Genomic DNA, 21,942 nt, shown 5'->3' with positions numbered 1-21,942 from the left:
TAGGACAGTAAATTTATGCTGATAATTTTATTTTGTATAATTTTCCCTCTTTCCCTTTTTTTTTGTGTGTGGTTTTTGTTTGTTTTGTTTCTTAATGCCCTATTTTTTCCCCTCACCTCCAGTGTTTTGGTAAATTTATTTTTAGGATGCCTAAGAATTCCACGTATGGATCCTTCCCCTCCTTTCCCTTTCTTTTTTTTTTTTTTTTTTTAATTTGTATTTTATTCTAAGTTACACGCAGCTGACCAGGCTGCGAGATGTATTATTCCTGATATCTTTAAAATATTGTGGGTGTTTTAATAAATTTTATATTTATTTTTTGCACTCAAACTTGGCCGTTCTGTTTGTCTCTGCCTGGCGGTGAGGTGGGGATGAGGAGAGGCCCTGGGGGGGGGGGGGGGGGCTGTGTGTGTCGCTGGGGGGGGACGACAAGATGGGGTCGTGGCTGTGGGGAGCGGGGGGGGGGGGGGGCTGTGCCTCGGTGGGGTTTGACGCCCGCTTCGGTGGGGGTGGGAAGGTCGGGGCTGGGTCTGGGGGGGGTGAGTGGCTGTTCAAGCAGGGCACGGGAAAGGCCTGCGGGGGGGGGGGGGGGGGGGAGCAGGACGGGTCCGGGGCTGCCGCCAGGCCGCGGCCCCGCCGGGGTCCTCCGGGCCGGCAGGGGGCGAAAGGAGGCGGCAGAGGCGCGGCGCGGCCTTGTGCCGAGCCCTCCCCCGCCCGGCCCCGAGGCCGCCACGGGCCCAAGATGGCCGCCGCGGCGGGGCTGCGGCTCCGCGGCCCGGTAAGTGCCGCGGCCGGCCCGGGCCGTGCGGCGGGGGAGCGGCGCTGCCGGCCCCGCGGAGCGGTGTCACAGCGCCCTTGTTTTGCGCCCCCCCGCCCCAGCTCGTTCTGCGGTGCGGCCCCTGGCGAAGCTTCACCTCCCGGACGGACGGCGAGGCCCGAGTGAGCCGCGTCCTGCGGGAGAAGTTCCCCCGCGCCTCCGCCATCAGGGTGGTGGACATCTCCGGTAAACCGCAAGCTCCCCCTAACCTCCCCGCCCCGCACCCCCGCACCGTGCCGTGCGCTCCGCCACGGCGGGGCTGAGCCCGGCCCGGCCCGCGGCGGCTGCCGGGGGGGGGGGGGGGGGGTTCCTGGGCGGGCGGGCGGCGGCAGCGCTCTGCCGGGGGCCGCACCGCGGGGCTGCGCTTCCTTGCAGGAGGCTGCGGTGCCATGTACGAGGTCCACATCGAGTCGGAGGAGTTCAGGGAGAAGCGGCCGGTGCAGCAGCACCAGATGGTTAACCAGGTGAGGGCTGCGGCGGCCGGTGCGAGGCGCCTGAGATGCGCACCCGCACGCAGCCAGGCATTGGCACGCTCCTGCGGCACCACGGCCGCACGGCGTGGGCATGCAGCATTTGGCCCTCGTGCTCTGTCACTGCTTGGTTTTGCATCTTGCTTGCATGGGTATGCTGCAGCGCTGCACGCAGTCTGCTTGCGTGCATGGCCCTTGCAGTTGACACAGCAGACGCTGCATTTGCACTTGAGCGCTGCATGCATACAGCACTTAATTAGGAGCTCCACTTTAGCACTTAATACTTGGTGCTTTAAAGCCACCCACTTTCACATTGCAGTGGGACTTAGTATTTGTGTTTGTCTCTTACAGGCACTGAGTGAAGAGATCAAGAGCATGCATGGACTGCGCATCTTCACCTCCACCCCCAAGCCCTGATGCTGGGCTGAGCTCTGTGGTGGGAAGGGGGGGAATGGGAGGGGACTTGTGCAGCTGCCGGGAATGACCCGGTCAATAAAGATGCTGGAGGCTGTGTGTGTGACGAGGCTCTGGACCAGCCAGAACTGGGGGGCAGAAGCAGGATGCTGCTGCAGCCACCAGCCGGGGGACTCCCTGCAAGGGAAAACATGCCTTAGGGTTGTTTGTTTTCAACTGGAACACCTGGGGGGGGCTGTGAGGACACCAGTGCATAGAGCAAGAAGGTACAAGGACAAGACATCCATTAAAAAAGAGAGCAGGAAGAAGAAACTTTATTGCCTTGCCACACATGGTCCCTGCCATTCCCTCTGTGTTGTGTTGTTCCCCCCCCCCCAGCTGGGGACAGAAAAGCTGCTCTGCACAGCAAGGGGACAGGCTCCCCTTGACAGGCACTTTTTTCCTCCTCCCCCCAATGCTGCCATGAGGGGAGCTTAAGGCTCTTGGCCAAAGTGCATCTAAATCCAAAAAAAGCACTTCCAAAAATAAGCTGTTCCACTGCTGCTCTTCCCCAAGGGAAGCACGTGCTGGATACAGCCCCAGGCTGGCTGCTTGTAGGCCAGGTTCTGTATCCATGGGATCCAGAGTGAAACTGCTCCAGCACTGAAAACAGCAGTGTGGCACTCTGGAACTTCACCCATGCCTGTGGGAAACAAAGCAACCTGCTACAAGCTCTGTGTTAGAGTCCCAGACTGCAATTCTTGCCAGACTTGAGTACATAGCTTAGAAAAAAACGTACGAAGTAGCGCTAGTCACCACAGCTCAGCCACCAGTTATAAAACAATGCAGGCTGCCACTGTGCAGTACAAGCACTGTTTTGCCAAAGGCCTGCAAGACTGAGTGAGGCGATGCCAGCCAGCACATCATCCAGCTTCTCGAGGCTTGCACTGCTGAAGGTGAAAGGGAGAACGGCTGGTGTACAAAGCAGAAAGGAACAGCCACAACCAGAAGCTGAATGGGTTCTCCTGGGGGAAGTTTATCTGTCTTTGGAGCCCAGCTTCTCAATCAGTTCCTGCAGTGGAGCCAACTCCCGCCTGTCGATCAAGTTAAATTCCTGGCAGGAAAAAGCATCACAAGAACTAAACACACTGCTGAAAGAGCCACTAGAAAACACAGGGCTCCAGGTGCAGCCAGCACACATGCCCTGGGAACCAGCTGCATAAATGCGTGCTGGCATAAATTCCCATGCAGACATTACTGCAGCCATCTCTCCCATTTCTCTGCGGAGAGATTCAAGCGTTTTTGGCAAACCATGTTGCATTGCTGAGGCTGCTCAGCACAATGAGTCACCCGCAGTTACAGGCTGTTAAAAAATGGGCAACGTGAAAAAGGTGCTGCTGCTACCTCAGAGTCAGTTACTGAGCTACAAAACCCCAAGTTCTCTTTGAAGTCCGGTCCCTTTTTTGAGCTTAAAATTAGAAAGGGAAATGGAAGCCTTTATAGCCATCTTGCACAAAAATCAAAACAAACCCCAGATGGCGCTGCTGTATGGCTCACATGGTAAAGAGGGTGAGAGCTGAGCTGTGTTCCATCACAACACTGTTGTAGACCTTCAAAGAGCAAGTAGGCTCTTAAAATCCAACTCCCTTTAAAAGCAATCAGGGAACAAGAAACCCTGGTGGAGGCAGGTGACCAGCTGTTCTGTAACTCACCTGCACAAAGAAGATAAAGTGCTTGAAGGAGGTGTTGAGGTGGGCCTCCTCCTGCAGCCGCATGACAGAATCAAAGTGCTGGTGGTAAATGTGGGCATACACGCGGAATAGCCGTTTCAGGATGGTCTTGGCCACCGACATGAAGTTCTTGGGAAAAGGGACGCCTGAAAACCACCAATATGCAGGGATAAGTTTCAGTTTGGTAAGAAGCAAAAAGAGACCTTCCGGTGGCACTGTGGCTCAGTCCTATATACAAGGCACCGTTGCATCATGCAACAGTTGCAATTACCAATCTTTGAAGGGAAGAGGGTTTCGTCATCCAGCTGGTCCTGAACCCATGTCATCAAGTAATCAATGTACTTTGGAGCTGAGCACTTAATCGGCTTCTTTATGTTGGTGCCGTCTGCCCAATGGTACTCGTATCTGTTGGGAGACCGAAAAAAAATATTCTTTGCTATACGAGTGAAAGAAATACATTTTCATTGCATTGTGGCTACTCTGGCAACAAGGCACTGCAGCTTCCTCCTTATCTTGGTAAGGTGTGCTCTGCAAAAGAAGCACTTTGTGCAGCGACCCTCACAACTGATGTTCAACTGGGAATCAACCTCTTCCAACATCAGCATTCCTTTAAATGGGGCATGTGATGGGGCCAAACCCCAGTGCCTGAGTTACTACATATAGAATCATATAGTTTTCAGACATCAATGGAGAATTCAGCACTCCCTTGGGGAGATGCCCACCAGCACGAGACAGCCAAGACCCCATCCTGAGGCCACATGTCAGCCCAAAGCTTTTAAAAGCCACCATCTCAAACTGATACGTGCTTATAAATCCACAGCTCCTCAGACGTGGGGCAGATTTCTGTCAGAACACTACGTAGCATGGAACTCTCCTTTCTCAGAGATCTTTTGCAAAATTGGACAGTGGGGAAAAAAACGTTTCAATTATCATGTCTCAACCACCACTAAGTGAAAATGAACACTGCACTTTAAACAGGAAGTCGTTACAGGAAACATCCCCAAATATAGAAACAGGAACTTGCAATCTAGATAATTCTGGTTAGAAAAGCAGGGCAGGACTTTACACAGCACCCTACAAATACTGCTCAACAGCCAGACTCCATGCTGCTGTCCCAAATAACAAGCCTCAACCAACCTTACCAACAAGATACGCTGCTGTTGCTTCAACTCAACAAAGTACTTAAGTTCAGAACCATCATGTATACTCTTCTTCAACCTTTCAATCTTCTTCAGTCACTTTCACTCAGAAAAAAACAAGCAATGACCTCTTGGAGCGCTTGCTCTGAGACAACAGATTAAGAGATGACTCGAACAGAAAGATCTGCCACTTCAAAGTTAGATCTCTTATTTTCCTTAAAACAAATCTGCTGCTGATACCAAGCGGCTTCCATAATGGACCACATGGCTTCGCATGCAGGTGAGTGACTCTACAGGAGCATGATGCTGTGCCCCAACACCACCCAGACACATCTCATTCCTTTTTAGCTTTTCTCGACACGCTTGAGTGACCTGAACATCCATCCACTTCCCCAACACATAAATTGCAGCTGCAGGCTGCCATAAAACTTCTTACCTTGGTCCAGCAGACATGACTGGACAGCTGGCCTCTGTGCAAAACTCTGTGATGGTCCCATAGAGCATATTGATTTGGTTGAAGAAATCCACTGCTGTAAAGGAAAAAGTATCAAATTTATCCAAAATGCAAACAAAGCAGACTGCAGCACCAATTTGCTTCCATTCAGCTGACATTGCCTCTGAGGATCACCATCACAGGGGTGAACATACTGCAAAGCTCTCCACAAAAACACACACACCATCATGTGGCTGACTTCAAGACCCTTTGACCATCTAGGAACATGAATATCTCAGTCAGCTTTGATCCTTTTTTTTTTTTTTTTTTTAAATCTTCTGGCTACTGCCCCTGACTTATTTGTACAGCACGAAGCTGTACATAACCTCCTAACTTCCTGTAACTTTGAAATAACTGCTTTAGTTCCCAGCCACCTTTTTAAGAAAGAAAATACAACTCCTAAGTTACCAACACAAACCTGGAAAATATGGTTGAAGAATATAGTTCCATTTTTTACCCAAGCTGTTTACTGTCACAGTTTTTGCAGCCAACAGCACTAACTACTGGTTTTATCATTCCAAAATCAAGGCTTACTCCTAATTCTAAAAATAACCTTTCACAAACCTAATCATCTTTACAAGTTGGAACTTGAAGAAAATGCACCCCAAAACCACAATAGCATGGATTTGTTTCTTGCTTTTTGCTTGCTTCCAGAGCACAACAGCCCTTTGACTCTTGACTTACTTTCCTTTTATCCCTACCTAGTTAAACAGAACCTGGCCAGGATGTGAACTTCATTTGGGATTTTTTTTTTATTATTATTTTGTTTGTTTATTTGTTTTCTTTTCTTTTAAGGATGAAATCCAGAGATTCATATTCTTCCCACTCCACCTCCACACATGGATGGATTGCTTTTTCATAGGACTTACTGTTAACTGCGATCCACTCATTAAGGTCCTCTCCCTCTGGCAGCATAACTGCTTGCCTAAGGTTACCACTCCCCAGGGTGGCTTCTGCATGTTTCAGGAGTTCATACTGATGGGAGCCTTCAGGAATATTCTTCTTGGGTTTGAATGTTTTCGAAGATCGACTCCCACTGACAAAAGAGAAACATTTCTAGTTAATCTGTCAGCTGCAATCTCTTCTAAGAAATATTTCCCTCCTGCTACAGCTGAATTACTCCTTGCCATTTGGCACTTTTAGCTGTGGTAACACCAGCCGTTTACCCCTCCCATCCCCCTACCAGGGTGAATGTATCATATGCTCAGGCCAAAGTGTTTCCGACAGCCGTGTGCACACTTCCCTTTTTCACATCGCAATAAACACTTGGTGCAAAGGCCTAAAGACTGAACAGCGACAGTTGCATTCAGAGTGGCCCACAAACCAGGAAACAAAACCACCAGCTGACTGGGTCAAGTCTGACAGGGCAATGACAAGACACTCAGACACACTGTAGAAACAATCTGCTCAAAATAGCAATTTAACAGACTCCAGCCCTAAAACACAAATTACCATAGCAGTTGCAATTGTCTCTTGTTGTGTTCTACAACAGCTGTGCCGCTGCACAACTCCACGCCCCTACAACAATGCCAAAGCTGCTCTCTGCAGGGTGCTCAGAGGGACACAGGTCACTGAACTCAGTACTGGCTTTAAGCCCACGCACAAAAGCCAATACTGCCAAGAGCTGAAGGAATTTCAATGCCTCTGAACCACAACATTTAACTTTCAGAGTGTGCAGAGCCCACAGTGTCCTGCTCTCAGCTTTTGCCAACTCTGCTTCTGATTTAGGGTGGCGCAAGCCGAAGCATCGAGGAGGGTACATATACTTCATCGCTGGTCCGCTGCCTCCCCTAGTCGTACACAACCAGACGTGCTTGGCTTGCGCACGCTTCACACCAGCTTCCTGGTGCAGCATTACTGCACGGCCTGAGGTCTTCACACACTGCTTCCGTGCGACGTGCTGAGCGGAAATAAGAGACCCTTCAACCCAGCTCACTCTTCAGCCAAGCCACTGCCTCCTGTTACACCACAGGCGGAATACGCAGGCCCAGCACATTGCTGACCGCAGACAGAGAGCCCCCAAACACAGACCTCGCACACCACCGACCCCAGAAAGAAGGCACCCAGCCCCTCCCCGCACCACAGCCTGCCACCGACCCTTCTGCCACGCTTCCCAGGCTTTAAGAGCTAAAATCTTTCCTTGCATTCACATCACACGGGTATGCCGCAGCCCGCCCCTAGAGCTGGTTACCGATACTTCTTCGCACCGAAGAGAGCCACAAGTCCGAAAGCCATCTCCCCCCCGAGGCTCCCCCCCCGCAACCACCGCTGCACTCCCCCACCCCGCAGCCTCCCCCGGCCCCTCACGAGCCCCCGCCGCCCACCCTGCCTCCAGCAGCCTTCCCGTGCCAGCTCCCCGCCTCCCCTCACGACCCGCCCCGCGGCTCCTCCTCGGAGCCCCCCGCGGCCGGGCACTCACAAGAGGAAGCTCATGGCGAGCGGCGCCGCTTCCCCTCAGGCCGCTCGGCGCCGCTCCCGCCGCGGCCGTGCCCCTCAAGCTCTCGCGAGACCCAGCCCGGGTCGCGGCCTCGAGCGGGGGCGGGCCCTCGGCGCGCTATAAAGGGGGCGGGCGGGGGAGCTGCGGCGCCTCTCCTCAGGTGCCGCCGCCGCCATGGCCACGGCGCTGTGCCCGCTCCGTGCCCTCGGCCGGGTCGCGCTGCGGCCCCCCTGCGGCCGCCGCCTGCACCTCAGCGCGCACAGGTAGGGCCCGGCCGCGGGGGGCCGCGGCGTGGGCGCTGCCGGGGGTGAGTGAGGCGAGTCCCCAGCGGCCGTGCCGGGCGCTGCAGGCTGATGAAATCCCGCTGCCGCCTTGCGTGGAGGGTCTGCGGCGGCGGTTCTGCCCCCGGGGGGGGCTGGGGGCTCGGCGCCTGTCCGAGAGGTTCGGCTGGGGTGCTGGCTGTTGGGGTGAGGTGCCGAGTGGTTAACGTACCAAGAGAGCCCCGTGCTTGCACGGGTCCTAGCCTAGGAAAGAAGGGAGCGCTGCACGCCATCCCCGGTGGGGATGTGAGGCTTTGCTATGCCCCTGCTCCGCGTTGCTCCGGGCCTGGAGCAGCTCCGCTGGGGGCTCCCCTTTGCTGCAGCCGTGCCTGGAGCACGGAGACCCCTCAGGAAGCAGCGCCGGGCTCGTGGGACTCGGGTGGGAGGAGGTGTGCACGTCAGGTAGCTGGGGCTGCTCGGTTCTTGAGAAGGGAGCTGCAGCCTTGTTCCTGTTGGGATGTGTGACATGGGAGGGTGAAAGCCATCAGGCTCTCTTCTAAGGGGTGGCTGTCTCCTGGATTTCCGTGGCAAGCTGGTGGTGGTGCGTTTTGCTTGCTGGTTGCCTCTGAAATGGGCAGGTCCTGGCTGTGGGCGATGCCTGTGCAGTGACACTGGGGAGCAGCTCCCTCTGCGCCGTGTGAGGGGCCTGACGGAGGAGCCGAGTACTTGGGTAAATATTTGGGTACGCGAGTGAAGAGCACATCGCGAGGCCTTGCAGGAGGGGGTTCCAGCGAAGTCTAAAAGTGAATCTTGGGCAGGTTAATCCCTCACAGAGGGACTAGTGAGTGAGAGTCGCATTCTAATGTGAGTGATAGCCATAACCTGAAAGAAAAAAAAAACAAATGTGAGCAGTGTGCACAGCCTGTGCTGATTGGGGCTGGCAGCTGTGGCCTTGTTAGCTGTAATCCGTGCCAGCCTTTCTATATGCTGCAGGGTATCCAATTGCCTGGAATGCATTTGACAGAGACTCTATATTCTTCTTACCAATTTAGACCCGAGAAGTACGTGAGGACCTGTTCTGACATGGTTCAAGTGGACAAATATCCCCTCAACTCCAGCTAAGCACTGCAGTCTTCTGAAGGGGCTGGAATTGAGTATCCAGCCCAGCTCTCACAACCTAGAGTTGACTGAAGTGGTGGCAGCAATTAGTTGAGCAGGGGAGGACACGTGCCAGGTGCATGCTAGGTAGACTGGCGGTATTCCTGAGAAATCTACGGGTGACTGGGCTCTCCAAGAACTGCACTCAGTGCAGCAGTGTGGCACCATTCTTTGCTTGTCAGACATGCCAGAATTGCTTGGTATCTTTTGTAGTGGAAATTCCACTTCAGTGGAACAAGTTCTGCCTCATGTAAGTCATTTGTAGTGAAGCTGTCATGCCTTTTAAAGGGAAGGGTGGCTGACTTTTCAAAAGGTGAGGCTGGTCATATAGCTCATGCTTCAAGCTAAAATATGAACAATACATGTGGACTTCTAGCTTTACAGAGAAGCAGAGTGTATAGTTTCTTAGGCTTCACAAAAAAAACAAACTGTCCCTCCAGTAGTTTTGCTTGTTAATGGTAGCTTTGGGCAGCAGAGCTGGAAACTTAAGACTGAAATATGCTGCTTAACACAATTTGCAGGGGGGAAAAAAAAAGGTTTGTAATAAAGGCTTGTACTCAGCTCAGATGAAAGAGACAGTTCTGTCCTGCTTTGTGGTTAGCACCTGTTTCTTGTGCTAATGTTGCACAAAGCTTGGATTTGATGTTCGTAACAATGCTGACTGTTTTGGTAACACTTTTTCCACTGCAGAGATGATGCAGTTGTGATTTCTGGAAGGAAGCTGGCCCGACAGATCAGACAGGAAGCCCGTCATGAGGTTGAACAGTGGGTAGCAGCTGGAAACAAGAGACCTCACCTCAGCGTTGTTCTAGTTGGTGAAAATCCTGCAAGTCACTCTTATGTATTGAACAAAACCAAAGCAGCCGCTGATGTTGGTAAGTCTTGCACTCTGCTCTGAAACTGGAGCAAAGTGACTGCTTCCTGTTTTGTTGGCTGGGGGGAGTCCTCTATGCTGGAAACTGTGGAAGATCTTAGGATGCATCCACCTGGCTGCTTTTCACCTCAGCTGCATTGCTGTCCAGGCTTATGGCAGAACTTGCTGTGAGTGCTTTGGCTGTGTTCATAGTAGTGCTGGGATGTAGTTAATAGGCATAGTTTGAATGTGTTATGCCACTTGAATCCTCTAGGGCAACATCAAGCTCTGCAGTTTGGATTTGCAGTCTTTGCAGGCCTGTGTAAAACACTGGCAAGGCTTTGATTTGCCTTTTTAAACTAACTATCCAAGCTGCAATCACATTCAGCAGAGTCTTGCAAGCCAAGGTCCTACTTGGTGTTCAGCCAAAGATTTCCTGAGTGGCCTTCTGGGGAAATGTGCTGAAGGTGGTCCAGGGCACACAGTGGTTTAATTTCTTACTGGGGTCTGTGCTGCTGAAGCCTTCTTTGGAACTGACATTTTAGGCTAACATGCCCTTCTGTGGTGAAGAGGGTCTGCAGGAGGTGCAGTTGCATGTTCATCATAACACATTTCCATTTAGTTTCTCCAAGCCCTCCATGCACTTGGAGGGCCTCTGGTTTCAGCAGACTTTCCCAGGAATGACTGCACAGACTAATGGTCCTTAATCATAACTTGCAAGACTTGTGAAGGTCTACAACCTGGAAAGTGTTCATTGTTGTATGAAGCATGCAATCCTTGGTGTATCCATATTGGATTTTGTGCAGAAATGAAACTAGACAGCTTAAATCAGCAGTTGCTTCCCACTGTTGTACATGCTGTTGTCTAACTCAGCACTCTCAATGACTGCACAGGAATCAGCAGTGAGACGATTCTCAAGCCAGCTTCTATTACTGAGGAAGAACTACTGGATTTGATCGGCAAACTAAATAATGATGCCAATGTGGATGGCCTGTTAGTGCAGCTTCCTTTACCCGGTGAGTAGCTAGATATCAGTCTGTTTCATTTTTATATAAATCTTTCTAAGAGTTTGTGCCAGAAGGAGGTATAGCTCAGGAGTTCTCTTGCCGCATGAAAAGTGGCACGCTGATGTAGCTTAAAGAAATTGATCTCACTACTTCATCATACTGCTGCCTGTATGAGTTGAGTTGATGGGGGTCATGGAAATCTATTCTTGTGTGAGGAGTATCAGTTTCCTGAGCCAGGAGCTTAAATTTGGTTGTGACACTGAGGCAGTCTAAAAATACCCTCTGCATTAGCGACACTGTAGTTCCCAAGTGGTTCCAGTCCCCTTCTGCTGGGAGCTCTTAGCCTTGAGCTCACTGGAGGCTTTGAATAACTTCAAGCTTACGGACTTTGAAGGGGTTGAGGGGCTAGTGCAGTGAGCCAGGCCTCTCATTGACTGCAAAATGCTTCTTTTTTTTGTTTGATCCCCAGTGCTAAAGCTTTTATCTTTTCCAGAACACATTGATGAGCGAAAGATTTGCAATGCTGTGACTCCAGACAAAGATGTTGATGGCTTTCATGTAATAAATGTGGGGCGCATGTGCCTTGACCAGTATTCCATGCTGCCAGCTACCCCATGGGGTGTGTGGGAGATCATTAAGAGAACTGGTAAGCTGCTGCAGTATTTGGCTGCTGTATGGCACAACTCCAGCTTGTATTTGTCTTAAGACTCTCATGTCTACTGCAGGCATCCCAACACTGGGGAAGAACGTGGTGGTGGCTGGCCGGTCAAAGAATGTGGGAATGCCCATAGCCATGTTGCTGCACACAGATGGCAGGCATGAGCGCCCAGGAGGTAGGAGCTTGCTGGTCTTGGAGCCTGTGCACCAGGCAGTTGTGGGAAAAAGCCCTTTGCCTGTACCACAGTCCTTGTTAGGCTTTTAAGCAGGTCCTAGGCCTGCCTCAGGGACCGTGACATCACATGGGCTGTGGTTGAGGCTGGGGAGTTAACTCTGCACATGGGCAGCCTTGTAACACTTCAGAGCCTTCTTCAGTTAGTCCTTGTCCTTTTCCATGCAAGATCTCTCCCTCTGACTTTATAGGCTACTCCCAGTGGTTTGTCCTCAGGCTCCTGTATTTCTGCTACCTTCACAGGTGTCCTTGAAGGTGAAGAGTTAGAAGTTGACAGGTTTAGGTACACTTACCAGTAAAAGGCTTTGTGTAACCCCTTTTGCAGGTGATGCCACAGTAACAATATCACACCGCTACACTCCAAAGGAGCAGCTGAAGCAACACACAATCCGTGCTGACATTGTGGTAGCAGCAGCAGGTAAGACTGAACTCTCAGTACAGGTGAGATGCACAGAGGATGCTGCACTGCAGCTTGTGTGGTGTTTCTGATGGGAATCTTTCCTTGCAGGAGACAGTTCTGTTGGTATGATATGTTCCAGGGCCTCCCTATCTGAGGCATCTCTGGCAGCACAGGGATAATCTGGTATTCTTATGGCTGCTGGCAGCTGCTGTAGGCAAGGGCTGGCTGTTTGAGCCAGCCAGTATATCCTGTGATTAAGCCTAGGAGAGTCTAGCAGAGCTGTTTGTGGCCCTTCGAAATGCAAAATAACATCTGGCAGGAGGGCTTGGTGTGCCAGCAAGCACTTGATCAGACCTAAAGAACAGCTACAAGTAGATGTACTCTTCTCCAGGTTGAAGGTGGGGTCTTGAGCTATCCCCTTGGCATGGGGGTAGCTCATCAACAGAAAAGTTGATTTGGGGTGTTGATGCTTGGCAGCTGAAGCTTGCTGTAAGCTTGTGGGAGAGGAGAGAAATGTGGGTTAGAAATTGGGTATGAAGAGACATAAGGTACTGGAAGGATTCGAACTGGTGTTTGAAGGTAGTGTTGCATAAAAGCAGAAATGCTGCTGGCAGAAAGGAAGGCGTGTTCATAGTCAAAGGTGGTCAGTAAACCAGAGAGAGAGTCACATGAAAGAGTTAAGTCTAAGTGGAAGGTAGGATGAGTTCCTCAGCTGATGCAGTATGTGGTAGAACCAGACAAACGCCCCACCCTGAAAGGGGTGTTCCAGGTTGTTTGCCAGACTTTTTTCTCGGGGATGGATTCTAGTTCTTTATACTGAGACTATAAGTAAACAAATCCTTGATTTCTGGGTGAGATGAACCTCTCAAGGAGTGGCACTGGATTTTGCAACTGTGGCTAGATTTGTATTTGTGAGGCAGGAAGGCCTGGGTGGGTCAAAACTTATGGGGCTGGATGGTGTGAAGATGAGGGTGAGGGGGAAGAAGGGACTGTTTAGCACCACTATAAGCATGTGGTTCTGTTCTCTTACAGGCATTCCCAACCTGATCACAGCTGATATGATCAAAGAAGGAGCTGCAGTTATTGATGTGGGGATAACTAGAGTGCAGGATCCCATCACTGCCAAATCAAGGCTGGTTGGGGATGTGGATTTTGAAGGTATAAAAGACTATGGCATCTGGTACTTTGAGCATTAAACTTATGCTTAAACTCATCATTAAACTTCTTAGCATGCTGAGAAGGGGTGAGAAAGTCCTGGTTCATGTAGTGGAGCAGATGCTGACCCATCCTGAAGCTCTCTTGCTTGTGCATTCAGTGTACAAGGGAAGAGCTTTCCTGTAATATGGCATAGGAACACTGTATATTGCAATGTAGAAGAGATTCATCCTGGACCTGTTGTTCTGCTTTGTCTCTACTCAAATTTATAGTCCATGCTCCTGCTTTTAAATTTTGTCTTATGAAAACACATGGAACTTACCTTTTGGCTTGCTATTTACTGGCCTTGCTCACCACTTAGCTGCAACAGTGCCCAGGCAGGCTGTTCTGATGAGCTCCACATCTCCATCTCCATATACCTTGCAAAAGGTACTGGAAAGTCCTTTTGGAAGAGAGGGCAAATACTCAGACTATTACTTTATTGGAGAGCTTTGCAAGAGCGTGCATCAGGCCCATCCATATCTGGTTTCAGATTTGATTTCTGTTGCATAAATCTAGCTATTAGACCTTTCTTTTTTTCCCCAGCCTAGGCTAGAAGGTAAGTTTGATTAATAGTGGAGATGGTCAGGCTATGGTGTGCTTTATGTTGCCTTGGATAATGAGGAAGAGAGGGGAGGGATGGGATAACTAACGTGAGACTAATATTCCTTAGCTGGCAGTCTTGGAGGAATTTCAACAATATTAGATTGATTATGGCTTCTTACCAAGCTGGCTGACTAGTATGTCTTACTGCTCTTGACCTTTATGCTAAACTGTAATTCCTCCCCATTCTGCAGGGGTGAAGAAGAAAGCTAGTTACATCACTCCAGTCCCTGGAGGAGTTGGGCCCATGACAGTTGCCATGCTGATGAAGAACACCATCATTGCTGCCAAGAAGCTGTTGAAACCCAAATCACTGGAAGCCTTAACTGTTTAACATAGGACTGTTTTTAGCACTGAAAACAACATTCCAAAATGACTCCCAGACAGGCCGATAGAAAATGCAATATTTTTATTTATTGTACAGAAGTGGTATTTCCTATTCTGAGGTCATAGATATTTATTTGAAGCTGAAGCATATGTGCATTGCTTATACCAAGGCATAAGCATCTACACTCCTGGCCTCTTCATTCAGCATGTAACATTTAGCAGAGCTGCTTTTTGAGCTAACACTCTTCTAAGAAGTCAGCCCTGCAGCTTACACTGTTCTTGCAGGGACAGAGCAGCAGTTGGGATGTTGGGTGTGCAGTTCTCCAGGGAGCTTGGTGCAATATTAGCAATCCTGGAGGAAATGGAGTGGGGCTTCACAGTGCAGACTTAATGACTTCTGTGCTTCTGTTCTCACAAATGCCCAGACTGCTTGCATTTGACCTGCTCTGAAGTATTTTACTCAATGCTAGACATGTAGTTTGAGTTGAGCTCTTCTATAGAACCATCTACTTGAAAAAGCCACATCTGTTTTCAGCTTGGCTGGGGCCATAGACAGTGGTAGATCTCTTGTAACATATTGAGTGTGCAGCTAAGCTTTTTTTTTTTTTGCTATTTGGATGGTGACTTTTTTAAACCCTTTTTCTCTAACCAAAGAAAATTGGGGGGGTGGGGGGGGGGGGGAGCGCTGTTGGTGACTGTACTGGGCCCGCAGTAAGCTTCCTGGACTATAGTGTGAAAGGATTCCAGTGCTTGGTGAATAATCCAGGCTAACTCTGAATAAAGTACGGAAGGGGGGAACCCCACTTGTTTCCTAGAATTACTTCTTAGCAAGTTTTGTACTTCTCTGACAAATGAAAACACTTTACAGTGAGTTTCCCTTGTTCCCTCAGAGCAGGGCTGGGTCTGGCTTTCTCCGTGACTTTCTGAGTTGGACCAAGGCATAAGTGCTACATCCATAATTAATTTTGTTCATGCCTGAACAGAAACTATTCAGCTTTTAGACTCTAGTTGTAAACAAATCCATCAGCTGTTGCTGATGTTCATAGTGACAGTGTAAACATACAGTCCTCTGCTTTTTGCTTGCAAGCTCTAACCTTACTTTGGAAAATCTTGAGTGTAGTATTGTTCTGGGGCAGTGAGGTGGGTCTAGACTTCCTCTTCAGCATCTGGCCACATATCCTTGGTAAGACTGATCCTACCTTTCTGGGTGCTGGGAAACTTTTTTGTGAAGCTGAAGGTCTGTTGCCATGCTAGAGCCACCTGTTAAGTCATTGCAAACCACACATTTCCCCCATTCCCCTCCAGGGGAGAGCAATTACTGCTTATAACAATGCTAAACAAGGAACACCTGGAGAGGGAAGGTTCAATGACTGAGATTGCATCAGAAATACACTAAGAGCAGAGAATAATTTAAATGAGATTTATTGGATTGTATCACTGATAAATACAAAATGGCTAAAGAAGTGCGGTAACGGGTGGCAAATCTGTGACAATCCGGTATTTCCATATGCAAAAAATATAAACCATTTGTAAGACTTGCAAAAAGGAGAAATTTAGCTGAAACAAGCAGTGTTCTAGAGGGATCTGAGCTTAGGCTTCAGTTGTGCTCTATGAAACATGTGGAAAGGCTTTGTGGACTCTGGTAGGGGTGCTGTGTAGTAGGTGCTGATGTACTGGTTAAAGCAAATTTACTATCTGGAGTGATTGCAATCAAAGGCCTATCTGTACCATGCTTTAGCTAGCACACGTGAGATTGGTACAAAACACTAAAAAGTATAGACAATGCATCCAAGCTGAAATAGTTCTTAGTGTTAACGTCAAGCTAAGTGGCGCTTGCTTAAGTAGTCACTGGAGTAATACTGTTTTATTAATCTCACCATGGTTCTTCATAAGGTATACTTGAACCAGAAAAATACTATAAACAGAAAACTGCATTCATGTCTTCGTTTGAGGTGACTATTTACAAAGAACTGGGCTCTGTCCTGCATAAAGGTTCAGATCAGTTGCAATATTTAACCAGTGCCCCAGAAACCCCTCTGTGGCTGGCCTTAGCACAGAATTTCTATAAATACCAGGTAGGCTGTTTCTGCTTGGGAGATGAGGGGGAGCTTTTTGCTACCTTAAAACTGCGAGAAACATCCATCTACCGGAGAGAAAGTCAACAAACAAGACTAGTCTTTCTAAATCATAGCCTGCAGGCATGCTGGGAAGGAAAGCCATTTGAAAGCCTCATCGATGCCTCAGCATTGCTGGAAGAAAGTGAGAGCTGGGCAAGCCAAACTGCCTGGTGCCTGAGGTGGGTCCTGACCTGCTCCCTGGTGGGGAAGCAAGTGCAAAGTGTGTGGGGATACGTGGTGAGGGATGTGCTTGTTCTCCCATCAGTGCTTCAAGCTGCTTGCTGTTAAACCACCTGAGTATAATTACAATTGAGGAGCTCAAGGGGGTGCAAAGTCCCTTGTGCAGGGGCTGGATGGGCTCCTTCAGTGTGCCCATGGCAAAAACAAGGTGAGATAATACTCCAGTTCAGCTGGCTTCTGGTTGGATGCAGCTATTGCTCCAGCCCTGTTATCAGCCTAGGTTTCTGAACAGCACTGGGGGTCCTAGACTGGTTCTGGGAAAGCTGCACTTTGCTAGGGCTGTGGATGTGTGGATGGATAAGGCCATGCTTACCTAACGGAAACTGTGTTGAATTCCCTGCAGAAACCATGACCCGCTGCCTGCAGCAGTAGTGCCTGACAGCCAGCAGAAATCATGCCCTGTTCCCTGCTCTGCTGTTGCTCTCAGGTGCTCACAGCCTGCCTGTTGTTACTTGCAAGAAGCAATGGCCTTTGGCCTCAAGGTCTCCTGGTCCAGAGCCTTCGCTCCTCCTGCCAGTGCCTCTTTGCAACCCTCACTAGCCTGCAATGCATCCCCCTCACCTTCTTATACATCTATGCTGGGGTGAGCACAGCTGAGTCCCCCTGGGGCAGGAGAATCCCACCTGCTGCAGCAGAGAGACCCTGATTGGGTTGCTGGGATGCTGCAGCATGGCTGTGCTGCAAGAGGGGACTCCCACTGCAAGGGGTCAGACTGCTTTTGTTTGCATCCTGCAAACTCAAAGCCTGAGGCTCCCCATAGGAAATGCACTACCCCCTTTGCCAAGCCAGATTTGGCAGGAGTTGCGCTGCGATTTCAGGGCAGGGGGAGCTGGGATGCATGCTCCCACTTCCTTCTCAGGCGTGCAAACCTCCTCCCCACCCCAAAATCCCCCTTGAAAGGTTTACCCCAGCACAGTCCCCTGCTCCATAGGCCACGCATGCAGCCAGCTGTTCCCTGACATCCATGGCCCTGACTGCCTTTGACTTCTCCATTCCAGCAGCATAGAACTGCTAAAACCCCTAGAACGGGCAAGTGAAGGCCAAATACACCAACTCCACATTTTTAGCCCCAGCAGTGGGGGGCTATTCTGCCACCAGTGCATTCTGCTACCAGCAGTGATGCATTCGCCCAGCAGAAAGGGAGGAAATTCAACAGCATTACACTAAACGCTACTGAAGCAATGGGCCTCTGGGGCCACCATCTCCTCAGGGTCACATAGAAAAATATGTCCAATTAGTTTTATATATATATATATGAATATATAAATATATATATATAAAAATTAGAGGAAGCACTGCATGGAACTATAGTGTGGTCTCACTGCCCATGTCCCGAGGTGGCTTTTCGGTGTCGGTGTCCTCGTAGTCTGATTCCATCTCTATCTTCACCTGGGGCACAGCGCAAATCGGGTTTCGTGAGTAGTTAAATGCTGGAGACGATGGACACGAAATCTTCAGGTGAAGCGTAATACTGCAGAGGAAGAGGGGGGACATAGGGAGGTAAGCATTTGGCATGGGTACCTGATTAATGCCCCAGAAACCCCAGCAAAGGGCTCCAGATGCTGCTACTGCCATGAAAAAAAGTCATTAAAAAAATTATCAAATCATAGAATATCTCGAGTTGGAAGGGACCCACAAGGACCATCAAGTCCAACTTCTGGTTCCACAGAGGACCACATAAAATCCAACCACATTTCTGAGACAGTTGTCCAAACACTTCCTGAACTCTGGCAGGAGTGACCACTTCCCTGGGGAGCCAGTTCCAGTGCCCGACCACCCTCTCAGTGAAGAACCTTTACCTAATTTCCAGCCTGAACCTCCCCGCTGCAGCTCCATCCTGTTCCCTTGGTTCCTATCACTAGTTACTGATCTTTTGCAATTAGCATGTATAATCTGTAGGTAGAAAATTACATGAAGCTTTCAGAACTCATCTGTACATCTCATCCTAAAAAATCTCTGCAGCTTTACCCAGTAGCATCTTATTGTCGTGAGTGCTCTCACACCAGGCTTGGAACACGTTAGCCGGTTCCCCCCCGGTTCCCCCCGCCCCCGCCCAACCTGCTTTGAACAACATGATAGCCATGGCCTGCAAATGAATGCAGCCAAAATACCATGGGATGCTGTGAAAATATGTTCAGATATTTCAAACCTGCCCAAAGACAATGGCCACTGGCTCAAGGTAGTGGCAAAAATGATTCCCAGTTGGGACCATTGACTGCCAAACCTAGAAATGTTTTGCACCAAGGGCATGGGATCCCTAGGGATGGGGTCATGCAGGGAGTGAGTGGTGGAGTCCATTTGGTGCTTACCTGCGATCCAGATCTGAACCATTTGGGGAAGAATCAGAACGCAAAGCTCCAGGTGGAGGACCTCTTTCCTGGGGGGACATGGAGGTGAAACAGTTCCCAGGTGAGGAAGGAACCCCACAGAAAGCCACTCCCCCACCCCACCTTGCTACCAGGTCTGGTGGACCTCAGGTAGTAGGAGGGGAGGAAAGCTCCTGGGAAATGCTGATTTTGGGAGTGATCAGAGAAAGAGAGGAACCACCAGATTATGCAAGCAGCAGCTTGGGGACAGTAAATTAATTAGCACGTTAAAAATTGCTGACATCGTGATGCAATCTGGTGCCAAGCTGGAATAAACTCACCCAGATTTACTCCTTTATTTTTTTTATTTTTATTTTTTATTTTTATTTATTTTCAGTGGCTGGCCAGCTTTGTGCCAGGTCACTTATGATGCTTTTGGAATGAGGTTGGGCCAAATTGCATGTATCTGCCCTTTTGCATCCTGAATAACGCTGCCACAAGCTCTTTGCCTCATGCTTTTAGGGGCTCAAAGACCTTCTAAATCTTTTTATTTATTTTATTTTTATATCTCCCTCAGGCTCAGCTCAGGGAGTCCTGGCTTTTCAGCCACACAGATTTTATTAGCAGCACCAAGTGTGCTGAATCCCATAAAACCTGCTTTAAATACAGCAAATAGCCAACCCTCCCCCTAGCTTCAGCAGGATGAATCCAGGCTGCGTCTGCTTTGTTTATTGGGTTAGTGCACTTGGCGGCTGTGCAGGCCCCATTGCTGGGAGTTAGGAAGCAATAGTTAGCACGAGAGAGGATCCTGAGATCTTTACTTACGGCTGAGGCAATGGGGACCCCCATTTCGGGGTGCTGGTGGAAGGGGCTCCATGGGGATCTTTATGACTGAGGGAGATGGGAACTGGGGAAGAAAGCAGGGAGAAGCAGTGAAGGCAGAGAAGGGCTTGGGCTGCAGCTTGAAGCTGCAGCTCACTGAGGTGCCTGGGCAGGCTCCAAGTCTACCCAGAACACCTAAAGGTGTCCAGTCTCTGGGTAAGACTGAGGAAGTGTATAAGGATGAGGAGGCTTTGCTTTCGCCTTCCCAAATCAACCCACAGCACTTCTGCCAGGGAAAGAGCCTGCAGCAGGAGGTTGCACAGGCTAATGAGACTTTGTAGCCATACAATGGGTGCCTCATCTATGGGATCTGTGGTCTTTTCATTAATTTCCATTTTTGCCACGATTTTTCAGCTTTCAGGATGCTTTGAGCATCTCCTAGAGCCGCTGATCAACCCCATAGCATCACTTAAAGCCCCTAAATCAGCCAGTCCTATATACACAGAGAAATATCCCCAGAAATCAAAGACATTCTTCCCGAACCTGGAGGATTGTTCCAGTGGCACCATTCCCCTCCTAGGTGGGTCCAGCACCTCAGGGTGTCTGTGCTGTTCAGCCCCCCACCCATTCGACACACACCTCCTCGTCACTGCTGCTGTCCCCTTTGTTGCCTTTTTTCTTCTTCTTCTTGTCATCCTCTTTCTTCTTTTCTTTCTCAGGGATGATGTTGTCAATCCAGGCCAGGTCATGTTGGGAGAACACAAAATCTAGCAGTCGCCTCACCAGGATCAGGGCTAAAATCTAGGAGGGGAGAGATGCATGAGTTAGGACCTGTGGAAACACCACCATGGGGCCAGCCACACTCGCCAAAATTTGCTTAAATCTCAAAATCTTGATGAGGCTGCAATAACGGGACTGCATGTGGAAATCCAGAAAGTTGTGTGGTTTTTTGGTCAATAAAACATAAGTGAAAGCAGCCTGGAGGATGCTATTGTGCAGAGCCTTACCATGACAGGGAAGATGATCGCAGCCACGGTGGATTTGAGGATCCAGAGCACAGCCAGGCAGACAATCTGCACCAGAGTGAAGAGGTGGATGCGGCGCAGTGGCACATGCCGAAGGAAGACATAGTCGGGCTGGTGCTTGGCTGGCATGAGGAAGAGCTTGCAGCGGTCCCAAAACTGCGGCAGGGCAAAGCCTGCTGTTAGCTATCAGCTCCATTCCCCCCAGTGCAGGCTCCTGGTCACCCAGATAAACCCTCTTTTAATGCCTAAAATGGGAGTTTGAGGCTTTTTGATGGTTTATGGAGGGATTTGGATATCTGCTATCTCATGCAGCTGGAAATGCTGGACGCATGCACGTTCTGGGGTCAAAAATCCCCGTTTCTGCCCAGATGTGAAACCAGATGTGAAACCTCTTCATGGCCAGAGAGGAGGAGGAGAAGTGCTTACCTGGATGCCATTCAGTGATGCAACGCCCATGTACAGAAAGACGCCATACAGCACTGGCATGGGGATGTACTAGGGACATGGAAAAAACATGACACTTACAACAGAAAAGGTAGCAGCTTACTGTTGGGGATAGGGACAAATGCTGGGGGCCATGCAGGGAAAAAAAAAATGCCCCAAACATCTGCAGGGCAATGGGGATGTTTTACCTTCAGAATTGGGGCCAGGAAGACGGAAATCCCCGTCAGCACAAACACGATGATGCCTGTCACTCTCTGCTCCCTGGAGTGGCGAGAGAGGCAGGATGAAGCCACGCTGGGTATACCCACTGCTGCATCTGGATCCCCCACCCCGAGGAAGAGTGCAGCCAAGCCTTCCTCACCTCACACCCAGGAACTGGGGCTGCTCCCCTGGGGCACTGGTCTCTGTCTCCATCTTCAAGCTGTCGATGTGGGCGATGGAGATGACGGTAGCTGCCACGTACCAGGGCAGCCCCATGAAGGAGCACACAGCCATGAGGATGCCAACCCAGAACAGGTCGAGGTGGTAGCCCGCTGCTTTCTGCAATGTAGTGCCCAGAAGGGTCAGGAGGGGAGATGGGGGGGAGACAAAGAGCTTCCTCTATTCACCACGGAGCCCAGCAAGGCAGAGATTTCCCTCTACAGCACCCTTCAACCCCCAATGCTCTCCCTGAAGAGCCCAGAATCACCACTGTGTATTACACATTGCTCTCCACATTACACATATCCTCAGCACCCTACATTACCACAGCACTCACTGCATCACCTTGAAACAACCTACATTCCTGCAGTGTCCCCCACATCACCCTGGTACACCCA

At 49.9% G+C, this 21,942-nt stretch overlaps 4 protein-coding genes across 6 annotated transcripts in view; 2 read left to right on the top strand and 2 right to left on the bottom strand.

Moving 5' to 3' along the window:
• Window positions 1-619: 619 nt before the first annotated feature.
• Window positions 620-1,798, top strand: BOLA3 (bolA family member 3). The gene is made up of 4 exons (XM_066983403.1): window positions 620-778; window positions 880-1,003; window positions 1,193-1,281; window positions 1,639-1,798. The coding sequence occupies exons 1-4, from the start codon at window positions 743-745 to the stop codon at window positions 1,702-1,704; spliced, it is 315 nt and encodes a 104-aa protein (XP_066839504.1). The 5' UTR covers window positions 620-742; the 3' UTR covers window positions 1,705-1,798.
• A 185-nt stretch (window positions 1,799-1,983) lies between these two features.
• On the bottom strand, window positions 1,984-7,602 carry MOB1A (MOB kinase activator 1A). Its single transcript, XM_048055066.2, has 6 exons — window positions 7,462-7,602; window positions 5,912-6,078; window positions 4,986-5,079; window positions 3,682-3,815; window positions 3,393-3,556; window positions 1,984-2,794 (listed from the first exon to the last, which is right to left on the bottom strand). Exons 1-6 carry the CDS (start codon window positions 7,473-7,475, stop codon window positions 2,717-2,719), a joined length of 651 nt encoding a protein of 216 aa, XP_047911023.1. The 5' UTR covers window positions 7,476-7,602; the 3' UTR covers window positions 1,984-2,716.
• On the top strand, window positions 7,585-14,990 carry MTHFD2 (methylenetetrahydrofolate dehydrogenase (NADP+ dependent) 2, methenyltetrahydrofolate cyclohydrolase). Its single transcript, XM_048055065.2, has 8 exons — window positions 7,585-7,742; window positions 9,588-9,772; window positions 10,644-10,766; window positions 11,251-11,403; window positions 11,483-11,590; window positions 11,972-12,064; window positions 13,079-13,204; window positions 14,038-14,990. Exons 1-8 carry the CDS (start codon window positions 7,654-7,656, stop codon window positions 14,175-14,177), a joined length of 1,017 nt encoding a protein of 338 aa, XP_047911022.1. The 5' UTR covers window positions 7,585-7,653; the 3' UTR covers window positions 14,178-14,990.
• Window positions 14,991-15,094: 104 nt separating this feature from the next.
• SLC4A5 (solute carrier family 4 member 5) overlaps window positions 15,095-21,942 on the bottom strand; it is a 30,558-nt gene continuing 23,710 nt past the window's right edge. For 2 of the 3 annotated variants that reach the window (XM_048055068.2, XM_048055069.2), the window contains 7 exons: window positions 21,486-21,664; window positions 21,313-21,385; window positions 21,107-21,175; window positions 20,663-20,836; window positions 20,295-20,456; window positions 18,837-18,904; window positions 15,095-17,998 (listed from right to left, as the gene is read on the bottom strand). In XM_048055068.2, the coding sequence (XP_047911025.2) occupies window positions 17,833-17,998; window positions 18,837-18,904; window positions 20,295-20,456; window positions 20,663-20,836; window positions 21,107-21,175; window positions 21,313-21,385; window positions 21,486-21,664 (891 nt within the window). In that variant the 3' untranslated portion in view covers window positions 15,095-17,832. Of the gene's footprint in view, window positions 17,999-18,836; window positions 18,905-19,658; window positions 19,741-20,294; window positions 20,457-20,662; window positions 20,837-21,106; window positions 21,176-21,312; window positions 21,386-21,485; window positions 21,665-21,942 lie in introns of all 3 variants that reach the window. The other variant, XM_013199245.3, reaches the window with a different exon arrangement.

This window comes from Anser cygnoides, chromosome 26, assembly GCF_040182565.1.
Source record: "Anser cygnoides isolate HZ-2024a breed goose chromosome 26, Taihu_goose_T2T_genome, whole genome shotgun sequence".
Taxonomy (NCBI): Eukaryota; Metazoa; Chordata; class Aves; order Anseriformes; family Anatidae; genus Anser; species Anser cygnoides.
The sequence above is the reverse complement of the archived record's forward strand: the minus strand, read 5'-3'. Positions and strand labels throughout refer to the sequence as shown.